This window comes from Carcharhinus amblyrhynchos, chromosome 6 (genome assembly GCF_965287045.1).
Source record: "Carcharhinus amblyrhynchos chromosome 6, sCarAmb.v2.hapA, whole genome shotgun sequence".
NCBI classification, from domain to species: domain Eukaryota; kingdom Metazoa; phylum Chordata; class Chondrichthyes; order Carcharhiniformes; family Carcharhinidae; genus Carcharhinus; species Carcharhinus amblyrhynchos.
In genome coordinates, this window is record NC_137329.1 from 127,524,617 (window position 1) to 127,540,463 (window position 15,847).

The 15,847-nt window shown below is 43.0% G+C and overlaps 1 protein-coding gene across 2 annotated transcripts in view; it reads right to left on the reverse strand.

Annotated features, from left to right (window-relative positions):
- zdhhc17 (zDHHC palmitoyltransferase 17) overlaps positions 1 to 15,847 on the reverse strand; it is a 142,775-nt gene that overhangs the window by 53,616 nt on the left and 73,312 nt on the right. For both annotated transcript variants that reach the window (XM_080191447.1, XM_080191446.1), the window contains exon 4: positions 3,363 to 3,440. In XM_080191447.1, coding sequence (XP_080047573.1) covers positions 3,363 to 3,440 — 78 coding nt within the window. The remainder of the gene's footprint in view (positions 1 to 3,362; positions 3,441 to 15,847) is intronic.

Genomic DNA, 15,847 nt, shown 5'->3' on the forward strand with positions numbered 1-15,847 from the left:
AGTCCACAAAGAACACAGAATGAGAGGACCTTTATGCCGTGTGTAAGACTTTTAGATTAACAGAATATGAATTGTTACAATCAAGCTTCATTAGAAACACTCAACTTCACTGGGTATCTTCTTGGTAGAATAAAACAGTGGGAAAACAATGAGAAAGTTCTGCTATCTGGCACTCTTCCAACCGGAATTCTCTATTACCCAGAATTTTGGGGTCGGGTCTGCCTTTTGACCAGATGTGTCAAACTCATGGGTAGTTGCTATCCATGGCCAGCCCTCACTCCAATCTCAGCCTCCCACTGTAGCCCCAGTGCCACTCAGTAGATTCACACGCTCCTACAGCTCTCGCAAGACCTCCACATTCACATGACCCACCCTGGAACACTCTGTGGGTGAAACTGTGGATCTCAACTTACACCTTCATTAACTGGGATCTCCCAATTCCAAAGCATGCCAGATAACAGATTTTCCTGCAGTTTAGAAAAGGTGCCAAGATAGTGAGGCCATGAGAAAGTTATATCAGGTTTTAAAAAGAGTTTGCTTGCAGCAAAAAGCCAAGATCTTGAGATGATCTGTCTGAATTGCTTGTGCATGTAAAAACATAGGATTGGAAAATCTAGTCCCGCCACGAGATAAGGTCTTGGAGCCTCGAGATAAGAGACAGTGATCACAGATGGATGTGAAAAACATCAGGTAATAGCGTGATGTGCATCTGTAAGATACATGATTGGACGATGCTCACCATGAGTTGATGGTGATTAGGGATTGATTTCCACCTGGAAATAAGTGGTCGTATCAGCGAGAGGCAACATGGTTTTGTGAAGGGGAGGTCGTATCTCTCAAACTTGATCGAGTTTTTCAAGGAAGTGATGAAGATGATTAATGAGGGTAGGGCAGTGGATATTGTCTACATGGACTTCAGTAAGGCATCTGACAAGGTCGCTCATGGCAGACTGGTGCAGAAGGTGAAGTCGCATGGGATCAGAAATGAACTGGCAAGGTGGATACAAAACTAGTTTGGTCAAAGAAGGCAGAGGATAGCAGTGGAAGGGTGTGTGTCTGAATGGACAAGTGGTGTTCCTCAGCAAACAATGCTGGGACGTTATATAAAAATGATTTGGAGGAAAATGTAACTGGTTTGATTTGTAAGTTTGTGGATGACACAAAGGTTGATGGATTTAGTGGATTGCAGATAGCGATGAGGACCATCAGAGGATACAGCAGGATATAGATCAGCTGAAGACTTGGGTGGGGAAATGACAGATGGAGTTTAATCCAGACACTTGTGAGGTAATGCATTTTGGAATGTCTAATACAGATAGGAAATATACAATAAATGGCAGAACCCTTAAAAGTATTGATGGGCAAAGGGATCTGTGTGTACAGGTACACAGCTCACTGAAAGTGGCAATGCAGGCGGAGAAGGTAATCAATAAGCTTATAGCATGCTTGCCTTCATTGGCCAGGGCACTGAGTTTAAAAATTGGCAAGTCATGTTGCAGCTTTATAGAACCTTAGTTAGGCAGTTCTTGGAATATAGTGCTTAATCCTGGTCACCACACTACCAGAAGGATGTGGAGGCTTTGGGGAGGGTACAGGAAAGATTTACCAGGATATTCCCTGGAATGGAGGGCATTAGCTATGAGGAGAGGTTGGAGAAACTTGCTTTGTTCTCACTGGAATGACAAAGGTTGAGGGACGACCTGATAGAAGTCTACAGATTATGAGGGGCACGGACAGAGTGGATAGTCAGAAACTTCTTCCCAGGGCGGAAGAGTCAATTACTAGGGGGTACAGGTTTAAGGTGTGAGGGGCAAGGTTTAAAGGAGATGCATGAGGCAAGTTTTTTTACACAGGGGGTGGCGGGTGCCTGGCACTCAATGCTGGGAAGGTAGGGAAAGCAGGTACAATAGTGACTTTTAAGGGGCATCTGGACAAATATATGAATAGGATAGGAATAGAGTGATACAGTCCCCGGAAGGTAGGGAGTTTTAGTTCAGTTGGGCAGTACTGTCAGTACAGGTTTGGATGGCCAAAGGCCTGTTCCTGTGCTGTAACTTCCTTTGTTCTTTGAGAGGTTAATTGGATAAGAGCCAGAGTAAAAGAAACCCTGGCTTTGTATGCAAAGAGATCTGAAATCTCTGAAACGAGAAACCAAGATGAGAGAGAGGGAGATGAGGAAGAAAGAGGGGTTTGAAGACCAAAAGACAAAAGCCATGAGAAAAAACATTTGTGCGTTCAGATCTCAACACACATAGTATAATCTGCATTCGCTGGGAGCCTCTGTCGGAAATTTATTCCTATCATTTACCTGAAAATTTAATAAATTGCACTGACTTTATCTCAGTAAAAATGTCTTTTGTGACAGAACATTTTGGCTGTCCCTTCCAATAATAAGGAGTTCAGAACCTCTGTCACCTAAATAATGGTGTCATTAGCCTGATCCACAACGATTGAGGTTGGAATCTGAAAACCACTGCACAAAGTTTAGTTAAAGCAACTGGCATTTATGGGCAAGTTATACTAACAAAAAGAGGGAAAAAGGAATAGAAGGATCTACTGAAGTGAGATGTAATAGGATGGGTGGAGGTTCACAGAACAGTTAGGCTGAATGACCTGATACTCTCCTTTGTATTTCGTATATTCCTATGTAAAGTTTCAGAGTTTCTACAATATACATTAACTTTTGCAGCAACTTGAAAACGATCAGGTTTTGAACAAAACAATCCTGGTGTGTTTTACTTGTTCGAAGATAGTGTGGCCTGGAATGTACTCCCAAAATGTCCTGTTCCCCCTGAGAGAACAGAACCAGCAATGGTAATTTCATGGAATCACAGACGGCAGAAGAGGCCCTTTGGCCCATCGAGTCTGCATCGATATGCAAGAAATATCTGCCTTTCTACTTAATCCCATCAGCAGTTAGCCCATAGCATTGAAAGTTATGACATATCATGTGCTCATCCAGGTACTTTTTAAAAGATGTGAGGCAACCCACTTCTACCATCCTCCCAGCCAGTGCACTCCAGACCGTCACCACTCTGGGTAAAAATGTTTTCCCTCACATCCTCCCTTCTCACATTGAATCTATGGCCCTCGTGACTGACCCTTCAACTCAGGAGAACAGCTGCTCCTTATCCATTTTGTCCATGTCTCTCAATCTTGTACACCTCAATCAGGTCACCCCTCAGTCACCACTGCTCCAACAAAAGCAACCCAAGTCTACCCAACCTCTTTTCATAACTTAAATGTTCCATCCCAGGCAACATCCTGGTGAAACTCCTTTGCACCACCTCTGGTGGTGCAATCATATACATTTGATTTAATTTAATTGAAAAATGGCATTTGGAAGCCAAGTGCATCTTTACCTTGTTGCCCAGTGAAGTGGGGTGGAATTTAGGTCTCCTCCAAGCTGATCCACAATTGCACCTTTTGATATGTAGTATCTGAAATAGTAATAACTCCATTAGTAAATCAAGACAGTTCCAGAAAAACATTTACACAAACATCTGACTCACTCATTTCAAGGAATTGAGATGTTTCAACTTGTTAGATTTTTTAGTTTTGAGAACACTGTTCTGTAATGCTTAAATATTTGAAGGACCTTTTTAGGTATAGGAACAACTACATTTTGTTCTCACTGCCACAGCTTTAGAAGTTGGTTGTGTAAATTTTTAATTAAATATTATTCTGTTAAATGAAATGGCCACAGGCATCCTTCAATAGCATTTCTGTAAAAAAAAAGTAGACACTCGGGTTTACTTTTTAGGCAGAAATATCACTGTAATTTTCAAGGGTTAGTAAATTAAATATTCTGAGGAAGAATCAACATATTTCACTAACCAAGATGGGTTTTAAAGGTGCAATGACAATACTGAAAGAAAACGTGTCTAAGTGCACCCTGGCCAACATTTTTTGATTAACATGGCTACAAAATTCATGAACAGTTCATTCATTTGTTGGACTTTACCATGTGTAAAACGGCTACCTCCTTGACTTATCAAACAACGGTACCATCTATTTTTCTATGACACTAATGTTATGATGAAAGATCTCAACATTTTGTGTTATAATTTTAGATTTCCAGCATCAATAACGTGACACCATTTTGCTAGTGGAACCTTTGCAACACAGTAAGAGGTGCCTTAGAGACTCAAATTCTCTCTATCAAATGAAAAAACTGCCAAAGTATAAAACCAGTCCAATAAATGAAGCACTGCCTTTCAGCTGTGACCAAATCATTCTCAGAGACAATGGACATTTATTTTAGTTAATAATGACAAAGGCAGTCTGACAACGCAGGGATTACTCAAGCACAATTTGAATAAGATTGTCAGATCTCTGGCAGGAACCCCGAGATATGCATTATTGTCAATAGATCACTGCCTTGTTCTGAATGTGCAATATTGGGATAAAGACGTTTTCACCTTCCACAGTTTGTGTTCACCAGATCAGTGCGAATCTAAGGTAGACTTTGAACTTCTTCATCTCAATATCCCAACATTTTCTAAAAGCAAATTAATTTCCAACCATCATTAGACCAAACTGAGTGTTTTTCTAATTAGTAGTAATTCCTCGGACTGTAATTGTCAACCTCTGAGACGTTTAGGATCCAAACTGCCGGCAGTTTTCCAGTCTCAATTTGCTCAGACTCAGTTATAGCCAAAGCTCACAACGGGTGAACGGACAAAGAGATTTTCCTCTTCCGAGTATGGAAGATAATTGTGCCAGAGTCCCAGAAGTAAAATGAATGGCTGTTTAAATCACTGTGCTACTTTCATCACTGCTATCATGTAACCCCAAGATATAAAATATTTAGAAAAAATAGGGTTGACAGAAAAAGAGTGGCTCGCTGTACGTGACAGAGATAGCTGGGAGATAAGGGGGAGAGATAGAAAAATAAATTATTCTGGATCATCATCTCCCATGTAAAAAACTGGTTAATGCCAGTTAAGAGGAAGCTTATAGATTTCCTGGTCAACAAAATAAAGGAAGGCACTTCTGTTCTTGAAGGAATATAAAAGATGGGCAAAAAATGTTAACTCAACAATCTTAATTTGTAAAAGTCCAAGTTATCCAGGGACCAGAGTTGGTTAATGTCGTACATGGTTGTGTATGGTCCAGTGTGCCAGAAATATAAGGGGTAATGTTCATGTCGACCTGATCAATGTAAGTGACCCAGACGTTATGTCTTGGCACTCCTTGCAATCACTGAGCACAAAATGATTAATGTCAATGCACTTTGGAGATACTAAAAGTGAAGAATCATGTGCACAGCTTTAAAAGCAATAATTTAAAAGAAAAAAATGGAAGAACTGCACAAGGAAATTGATTGGAGAAGATGGTTTAACAGCAAATGAGCAGCTTTAAAAAGGCTCAGTGTTCCACATGAAGGACAAACATATGCCCAAAGTCACTACACACAAAGGGAAGGGATGGAGTTTATGAGGGCAAATTAAACAACATGCAGAAATCTGCTAAAAGATTTGAGAGCCCAAGGAAATAAAGGCACGTGGTTAACAGTGAACTATTTCTGTATTTCAAACGTTAAGTCAGTCAGAGATTGGGTGAGAACCATAAAATCAGGAGACAAGACATGAAACCAAGGGTGAAGCCAGGACTGACCGTCCCCACCATCCTTTTCTATTACAGCAGGGCACAGGTTCAAGATGGGAGGGTGAAAATTTAAGGGAGGTCTGCAGGGGAAGTTTTTCATGCAGAGAGAGGTGTCTGCCTGGAACGCGCTGCCAGAGGTGGTAGTGGAAGCAGGCACATTAGTAACATTTAAGAGGCATCTGGATGGGTACATGAATAGGGAGGGAATAGAGGGATACGGACCAAGTAAGAAGGTATTGTTTTAAGTTTAGTTTGGGCATTATGATTGGCACAGGCTGGTAGGGGCAAAGGGCCTGTTCCTATGCTGCGCTTTTCTTTGCTCTTATCAACATTCTGAATGACAGTTTACTGTAGGTATTCACAAGGGAGGATATGAGGAACACACTGCTCCTGTAACAATCATCCAGGTAAAATTAATGACTGATGGGGATGAAACGGATCTAGAAAGACAAAAACAATAAATCTCCAGGGATATACTGTGATTTATCCCAGAGCCCTAAACAAAACCATCAGTGAGCTATCTGAAAGAAATGGCGGAGGTTATAGTGGATGCATTGGTGGTTATTTTCCAGACATCGCTGGATTCCGGGGAAGTGCCGGAAGATTGGAAAACGGCTAATGTTACGCCGTTGTTTAAGAAGGGTGCCAGGCAAAAGGCAGGGAATTATAGGCCGGTTAGTTTAACGTCTGTGGTAGGTAAAATGTTAGAATCCGTCATTAAGGAGGAAATTGCGAGGCATCTTGAAGGGAATTGCTTGATAGAGCAGACACAGCACGGTTTCATTAAAGGGAAGTCGTGTCTGACAAATTTACTGGAGTTCTATGAGGATGTGTCTAGGGCGGTGGATAGAGGAGAGCCGGTGGATGTGGTCTTTCTGGATTTTCAGAAGGCGTTTGACAAAGTACCTCACAAGAGGTTATTGCAGAAGGTCAGGGGACTTGGAGTTGGGGGTAGGGTGTTAGCGTGGATAGAGGATTGGTTGTCAAATAGGAGGCAGAGAGTGGGGGTCAACGGGTGCTATTCGGAGTGGCGGATGGTGACTAGTGGAGTGCCCCAGGGGTCGGTGCTGGGGCCTCAGCTATTTACCATTTATATAGATGATCTGGAGGAGGGAACCGAGTGTAGGGTGTCGAAATTTGCGGATGACACCAAGATTGGGGGAACGGCAAATTGTGCGGAGGGTGTGGAGAGTCTGCAGAAGGATCTAGATAGGCTGGGCGAATGGGCCAGGAAATGGCAAATGGAATTTAATGTTGGCAAGTGTGAGGTGGTCCACTTTGGTAGGAAGAATGGTAGGAAGGACTATTACTTACGGGGCGAAAAACTGCAGCAGGCGACGGTGCAGAGGGACCTCGGGGTCCTTGTGCATGAGTCGCAAAAACCCAGCTTGCAGGTGCAGCAGGTGGTCAGGAAGGCGAATGGGATGCTGGCCTTCATAGCGAAGGGGATTGAATATAAAAGTAGGGAGGTCTTGCTGCAGCTGTATAGGGCATTGGTGAGGCCGCAGCTGGAGTACTGTGTGCAGTTTTGGGCGCCGCACCTGCGCAAAGATATTTTGGCCTTGGAGGGAGTGCAGAGGAGGTTTACTAGGCTGATACCGGAGTTGAGGGGGTTGAGCTATGAGGAGAGGCTGAATAAACTAGGCTTGTACTCGTTGGAGTTTAGAAGAATCAGGGGAGATCTCATTGAGACGTATAAGATGATGAATGGGATGGATAGGATAGAGGTGGAGAGACTCTTCCCGCTCAAAAAAGACAGTAGGACTAGGGGGCACAGCGTCAAGATAAAGGGGGGGCGTTTTAGAACGGAGTTGAGGAGGAACTTCTTCACTCAAAGGGTGGTGAATCTCTGGAATTCTCTACCCGTTGAAGTGGTGGAGGCTGCCTCGCTAAATATTTTCAAGAAGCGGGTTGATGGGTTTTTGATAAGAGAGGGGATTAAGGGTTATGGGGAGAGGGCCGGAAAGTGGAACTGAGCCACGACAGATCAGCCATGATCTTATTGAATGGCGGGGCAGGCTCGAAGGGCCAGATGGCCTACTCCTGCTCCTATTTCTTATGTTCTTATGTTCTATCAACAAGCATTATGAGGAAGACATTAGACACCAGGGAGATCCCAGTAGATTGGAATGTGGCCAATATAATGTCTCATTTTAAAAGCGAGGCAAATCAAACAGAGGGAACTAGAAATCATTAATCTCATTCAGTCCTGTGTAAAAAAAACATAAGTCTGATATCAGGTATAAACATAGATTACCAGCACAATAATAACTCAAATTAACAGTTGTTAATTGATTCAGAAGGAAAAACGCCTACTTGACCCACTCCTCCTTAAAGGATGTTAAATCACAAAGATGCTGTACCAAGCCTTCCAGACTTCCAGAAATCATTTGATAAACTTCTACATGAGAAAGTTCTGAAAGCTGTGGGGATTCAAGATGGATCTTAGGAAGGGATAAGAACTGTTTAAAAGATAGAAAACAATCAGTATTTGCAGGGCAGCTTTTAGCTGCATAGAAACAGAGAAACCAGGAGAAGTAGGCCATTTGGCCCTTCAAGCTTTGCTCCGCCACACAATATGATCATGACAGATTTGCGACCTCAATGCGATATTCCCGCTTTCTCCCTATACACCTCAATGCCATTAAAATCTAAAAAAATTATCTCTTTCTTGAATTCAGTGACGTGGCCTCCACAGCCTTCTTTAAAGGGAATTTCATAGGTTCACTACATTTTGAAGAAGATATTTTCCTCCCTTCAGTCCTAAATAGTTTCCCCTGTATCCTGAGATTGTCCCCATTGGTTCCAGATTCCCACACCAGGGAAAACATCCTCCATGTGTCTCATCTGTTCAGCCCTGTCAAAATTTTATACATTTCAGATCTCCTCTTATCCTTCCAAACTCTAGTTCATACAGCCCAGTCAAACCTCATAGGAGAGTCCTTAATTCATTTATGGCATGCTGGCTAGATCGACATTTATTGCCCATCCCTTAAACTGCTGCAGCCCAATGTGTAAATATACCCACGATACTGTTACCCAGTGATAGTGGAGGAATAGCAACATACTACCCAGTCAGTATGATGAGTGGCTTGAAGAGGAACTCCCAGATGGTGGTGTGCCCATATTTCTGTTACCCTTGTCCTTTTAGATGGCAATGGTCATGGATTTGGAAGCTGCTGTCCAAGGAGCTTTAATGAGCTCCTGCAGTGCATCTTAATGCAGATGGTACGTACTGTTACCCTTGTTTGTCAGTGGAAGTGGGAGTGAATGTTTAATAAATCCCCTCAGGGAACTCAACATTAAATGCTTCACACTTTCTCCCCACCAACTCTTGAATTCACTTATGAATGCAGCAAAGCTGTTAATTACATAGAAACAGAGAAACTAGTAGGCCATTCGGTCCTTTCTGGATTATCACAGCTTGGCAATGGCTCCTGCTCTGCCCAAGACCACAAGGAATTACATAAGGTCGTGAATGTAGCATAATCCATCACACAAACCAGCCTCCCATCCATTTACTCTGTCTACACTTCCCACTGCCTTGGCAAAGCAGCCAGCATAATTAAGGATCCCTTGCACCCTGGATATTCACTCTTCCATCTTCTTCCTTCGGGAAAATGATACAAACGTCTCAGGTCATGTATCAACTGCCTCAAGAACAGCTTCTCCCCTGATGCTGTCAGACTTTTGAATGGACCTGCCTTGCAAGTTAATTAGTTAATTTTTTTTACACTCTAAGTACGACTGTAACACTAAATTCTGCATTCTCTCGTTTTCTTCTCTATGAACAGTACCTTTTGTCTGTACAGCATGCAACAAGCAATACTTTTCACTGTATGTTAATACATGTGACGATAATAAATCAAATCAAACCAAATGAAACAAAAAGACTAACATAGGTAAACAAATTACAAAATACATGAAGAACACCCCAGCGAACTCATCATAAGATTAGTGGGTCCAGAGACTTCCACTCCTTGGCAGAATGTCTTGATTCTGTACCAGACTCCTCTGGAAACGAACATAAGAACTAGGTGCAGGAGTGAGCCATTAGGCCCTTCGAGCCTGCTTCGCCATTCAATAAGATCACGGCTGATCTTTTCAAGGACTCAGCTCCACTTACCCGCCCACTCACCATAACCCTTAATTCCTTTACTGTTCAAAAATCTATCTATTCTTGCCTTAAAAACATTCAATGAGGTAGCCTCAACTGCGTCACTGGGCAGGGAATTCCACAGATTCACAACCTTTTGTGTGAAGAAATTTCTCCTGAACTCAGCCCTAAATCTGCTTCCCCTTATTCTGAGGCTATGCCCCCTAGTTCTAGTTTCACCTGCTAGTGGAAACAAGTTCCCTGCTTCTATCTTATCTATTCCCTTCATAATCTTATATGTTTCTATAAGATCTCCCCGCATTCTTCTGAATTCCAATGAATATAACCCCAGTCTACTCAGTCTCTCCTCATAAGCCAACCCTCTCAACTCTGGAATCACCTAGTGAATCTCATCTGCACCCCCTCCAGTGCCAGTATATCCTTTCTCAACGAAGGAGACCAAAACTGTAAACAGTACTCCAGGTGTGGTGTCACCAGCATCCTATACATCTGCAATATAACCTCACTGTTCTTAAACTCCAACCCTCTAGCAATGAAGGACAAAATTACATTTGCCTTCTTAATTACCTGCTGCATCTGCAAACCAACTCCTTGTGATTTTAAACAAAGACACCTAGGTCCCTCTGCACAGCAGCATACTGCAATTTTTTACCATTTAAATAATAGTCCATTTTGCTGTTATTCCAACCAAAATGGATGACCTCACATTTACCAACATTGTACTCCATCTGCCAAACCCCTGTCCAATCATTTAGACTGAAGAATCAGGTCAGATGGTCACGGATGGCAAACTGATCAAACCAAGGTCCAGATCCTCCTCTGTCTCTTTATTTACATGTTGTGGAGATGCCGGCATTGGATTGAGGTAAACACAGTAAGAAGTCTGACAACACCAGGTTAAAGTCTAACAGGTTTATTTGGTAGTAAAAGCCACTAGCTTTCAGAATGCTCGCTGCTCCTTCATCAGGTGAGTGGGAGTTCTATTCACAAACAGGGCATGTGAAGACACAAACTCAATTTACAAGACAATGATTAGAATGTGATAATCAATTACAGATAATCAAGTATTAAAGGAGAGACAATGTGAATGGAGAGAGGGTTAAGCACAGGTTAAAGAGATGTGTATTGTCTCCAGCCGGGACAGTGAGATTTTGCAAGCCCAGGTCAAGTCGTGGAGTTACAGATAGTGTGACATGAACCCAAGATCCCGGTTGGGGCCATCGTCGTGTGTGGAACTTGGCTATCAGTCATTGCTCAGCGACTCTGCGTTGTCGTGTGTCGTGAAGGCCACCTTGAAGAACGCTTAACCTCACGATGCTCCACGTCTCCAGATTCAGACACGTTAAAGAAGCCCTATGGACAAGCCCTCCGTATACACAGGATGGCTCAGATGAGGAGGATCGCAACAGGCACCTCCAGACGCTGAAAGATGCCCTAACGAGAACAGGATATGGCGCTCGACTCATCGATTGACAATTCCAATGCGCCACATGAAAAACTGCACTAACAACCTCAGAAGATAAGGGACACGGCGGACAGAGTACCTTTCCTTGTCCAGTACTTCCCCGGAGTGATGAAGCTACGACATCTTCTCCGGAGCCTTCAACACATCACTGATGAAGACGAACATTTTGCCAAAGCCATCCCCACCCCCCCACTTCTTGCCTTCAAGCAACTGCACAACCTCAAACAGACCATTGTCCACAGCAAACTACCCAGCCTTCAGGAGAACAGTGGCCACGACATCACACAACCCTGGCACAGCAGCCTCTGCATGACATGCCGGATCATCAACACAGATGCCATCATCTCACGTGAGAACACCATCCACCAGGTACACTGTACATACACTTACAACTCGGCCAATGTCGTCTCCCTGATACGCTGCAGGAAAGGATGTCCTGAGGCATGGTGCACTGGGGAGACCATGCAGACGCTACGACAACGAATGAATGAACATCGCTTGACAATCACCAGGCAAGATAAGGGCATCAAAACTACACACAATACTCCAGGTGTAGCCTCACCAGCATCCTATACAATTGCAGCAAAGCATCCCTATCCCTATACTCAAATCCTCTTACTATGAAGGCCAACATACCATGTGCCTTCTTCACTGCCTGCTGTACCTGCGCGCTTACTTTCACTGACTGATGCACAAGGATTCCAAGGTCTCTCTGAGTTTCCACCTCTCTCATTTACACCCATTCAAGCAAAAATCTGTCTTCGTATTATTGCTACCAAAGTGAATAACCTCACATTTATCCACATTATACTGCATCTGCCATGCAGATCCCCACACACTCAGCCTGTTCAAATCATACTGAAACATCTCTGAATCCTCCTCACAGCTCACCCTCCCACCCAACTTTGGATCATAGAACACAGAAAAACTACAGCACAAACAGGCCCTTCCGCCCACAAGGTGCGCTGATCATATCTCTACCTACTAGGTTTACCTATAACTCTCAATCTTATTAAGTCCCAAGTACTTATCCAGAAGTCTCTTAAAAGACCGTTGAATTTGCCTCCACCACCACCGACGGCAGCCAATTCAAATCACCCACCACCCTCTGAGTGAAGAGCCTACCCCTGACATCTCCTCTGTACCTACTCCCCAGCACCTTAAACCTGTGTCCTCTCGTGGCAGCCATTTCAGCCCTGGGAAATAACCTCTGAGAATCCACCTGATCAATACCTCTCAACATCTTATACACCTCTATCAGGTCACTTCTCATCCTTCGTTTCTCCAATGAGAAAAGATTGCGGTCTCTCAACCTATCCTCATAAGGCATGGAAATATCTGGAAATATCGAGATATACATACCATATCCTCTTCCAAATCATTAATATATAATGTGAACAGTTGGGGTTCCAGCACAGATCCCTGCAGAGCCTCACTAGTCACTGACCGCCCAATCAGAAAAAGACCCATTTACGCCAACTCTCAACTTCCCATCTGTTAATCAGCTTTCTATCCATTTCAAGGCATCACCTGCAATCCCATGTGTTCTAACTTTATATAGTCTGTTAGATGAGACCTTATCGAAAGCCTTCATGGAAATCTAAATAAACCCCATTCATTGGTTCTCCTTGGTCAACTCTCCTCGTTACACTCTTAAAAACTTCCAATAGATTCATCATGTTTCCCTTTTGTAAATCCATGCTGACTTTGTCTGATTATATCAGTGCTTTCTAAATGCTGAGCTATGAAACCCTTGATAATAGATTCTAACAACTTCCCCAGTATCAACATTAGGCTCAAAAGTCTATAGTTCCTGGTTTTCTACGACCCTTTTTGAATAGCAAGCTTACACGAGCTACCCTCCTAACTGTAGGAACTATTCCAGAATCCAAAGACTTTTGGAAAATAACCACCAATGGATCTACTATTTCCAGGGCCACTCTGGAACGAAGATCATCAGGACCTGGAGATTTATCCACCTTCAATCCCATCAGTTTCCCCAAAACCATTTCTCTATTAATGCTGATTTCCTACAGCTCTTCACCAAAAACATGTTTCTCTTCACACTTCTGGCACATTGTACTTTAGTCAGGTCTTCCTTTGTGACGACTGAAGCAATTAATTCCCCAGCAACTTCTTTATTCCATTACGAATTCTTCTGTTTATGACTGTAAGGGATCTACATTCAATTTTGTCAATCTTTTTCTCTTTACATATCTATAGAAAATTTTAGTCAGTTTTTATGTTCCTCATTAGCTTACTTTCATACTCCATCTTTCCCTTTTTAATCAATCCCTTTGTCCTCCTTTGCTGAATTTTAAACTGTTCCCAATCCTCAGGCCCATTGCTTTTTCTTCCAATTTGTATGCTCCTTCCTTGAATCTGATACACTCTGTAATTTCTCTTGCAAGCCATGGTTTGGCCACAATTCCCTTACCACTCTTGCGCCAAACAGGAATGAACAACTTCTGGAGTTCACTTATTTGTTCTTTAAATGCCTGCCATTGTCCACTGTCTTTCCTTTCAGTAATCTTTCCCATTCCACCATGGTCAATTCATGACTCATCATCACAGTTCCCTTTATTGAGATTCAGGACCCTGGTCTCAGAATCAACGACATCACTATCCACCTTGACAAAGAATTCTATCATATTATAGTCACTCGTCCCCAAGGGTTCTCTCACTAGATGGTCAACTAATCATTTCTCATTGCAAAACACCCAGTCCAAGATGGCCGGCTGTCTTGTTGGTTCCTCAACATATTGCTCCAGAAAGCCATCCCGTACGCACTCCAGAAATTTCTCCCCGATTGTGCTGTGACTAATTTGGCTCTCCCAATCTATATGCAAATTAAAGTTGCTCAGAATCCACAGATGTTCCCTTAACACATGCATCTCTGATTTCCCGTCTAATTACCACAACATTACCACTACAGTTTGGTAGTCTGTGTACCATCCCATCAATATTTTTTGCCCCTTGTTGTTTCTTAACTCAACCCACACTGGTGCAGAAGGTGAAGTCACAGGGGTTTTGGGGTGAGCTGGCAAGGTGGATACAGGACTGGCTCAGTCATAGAAGACAGAGGGTAGTAGTGGAAGGGTGCATTTCTGAATGGGGGGCTATGGCAAGGGATCAGTGCTGGGACCTTTGCTGTTTGTACTATACATATAAATGATTTGGAGGGTGTAACTGGTTTGATTATTAAGTTTGCGAACCACAATTGCAGATAACAATGAGGACCATCAGAGGATACAGCAGGGTATAGATTGTTTGGAGGCTTGGGCAGAAAGACGGCAGATGGAGTTTAATCCGGATAATTGTGAGGTAATGCATTTTCACAGATCTAATACAGATAGGAAATATACAGTAAATGGCAGAACCCTTAAGAGTATTGATAGGCAGAGGGATCTGGATGTACAGGTACACAGGTCACTGAAAGTGGCAACACAGGTGGAGAAGGTAGTCAAGAAGCTATACAGCATGCTTGTCTTCGTCAGCTGGGGCGCTGAGTTTAAAAATTGGCAAGTCATGTTGTAGCTTTATAGAACCTTAGTTAGGCCGCATTTGGATGACAGCGTTCAATTCTGGTTGCCACACTACCAGAAGGATGTGGAGGCTTTGGAGAGGGTACAGAAAAGATTTACCAGGATGCTACCTGGTATGGAGGACGTTAGCTACGAATAGAGGTTGGAGAAACTTGGCTTGTTCTCACTGGAATGACGGAGGTTGTGGGGGCGATCTGATAGAAGTCTACAAGATTATAAGGGGCATGGATAGTCAGACTGTTTTCCTTAGGGTGCAAGAGTCAATTACTAGGGGGCGTAGGTTTAAGGTACGAGGGGCAAGGTTTAAAGGAGACATATGAGGCAAGTTTTTTTTTACAGAGGGTGGTGGGTGCCTGGAACTCGCTGCCGGGGCTGCCAGTGGAAGCAGATATGACGGTGAGTTTTAAGGGGCGTCTGGACAAATACATGAATAGGATGGGAATAGAGAGACATGGTCCCCGAAGGATAGGGGGTTTTAGTTCAGTTGGGCAGTTTGATCGGTGCAGGCTTGGAGGGCCGAAGGGTTAAGGGCATTCAAATGGTCATTGGATAGGCATATGGATAATATTGGAATAGTTTAGGTTAGAGGGTCATTAGATTAGTTCCACTGGTCGACGCAACATGGAGGGCCAAAGGGCCTGTACTGCGCTCTAATGTTCTATGAAGGGCCTCTTCCTATGTTGTAATTTTCTTTGTTCTTTATTCAGATTCCATTTCATTGATGCTAATATCTTTCTTTCCTCAATGTTGCATCAATATCATTAATCAATGTAGATTTATAGCTTGTGGAAAGTGGAGTCACAGGTGGACAGAGTGGTGAAGGCGGCATTTGGAATGCTTGGTTTCATTGGTCAGAACATTGAATACAGGAGTTGGGATGTCTTGTTGAAATTGTACAAAAAGAAAGACATTGGTAAGGCCCCAGTTGGAATACTGTACACAGTTCCGGTCATTCTATTATAGAAAGAATATTATTAAACCAGAAAGAATGCAGAAAAGATTTACTAGGATGCTATAGGAGAGTCTGGATAAACTGGGACTATTTTCCCTGGAGCGTAGGAGGCGTAGGGGTGATTGAGTAGAGGTCTATAAAAAAAAATGAGGGGCATA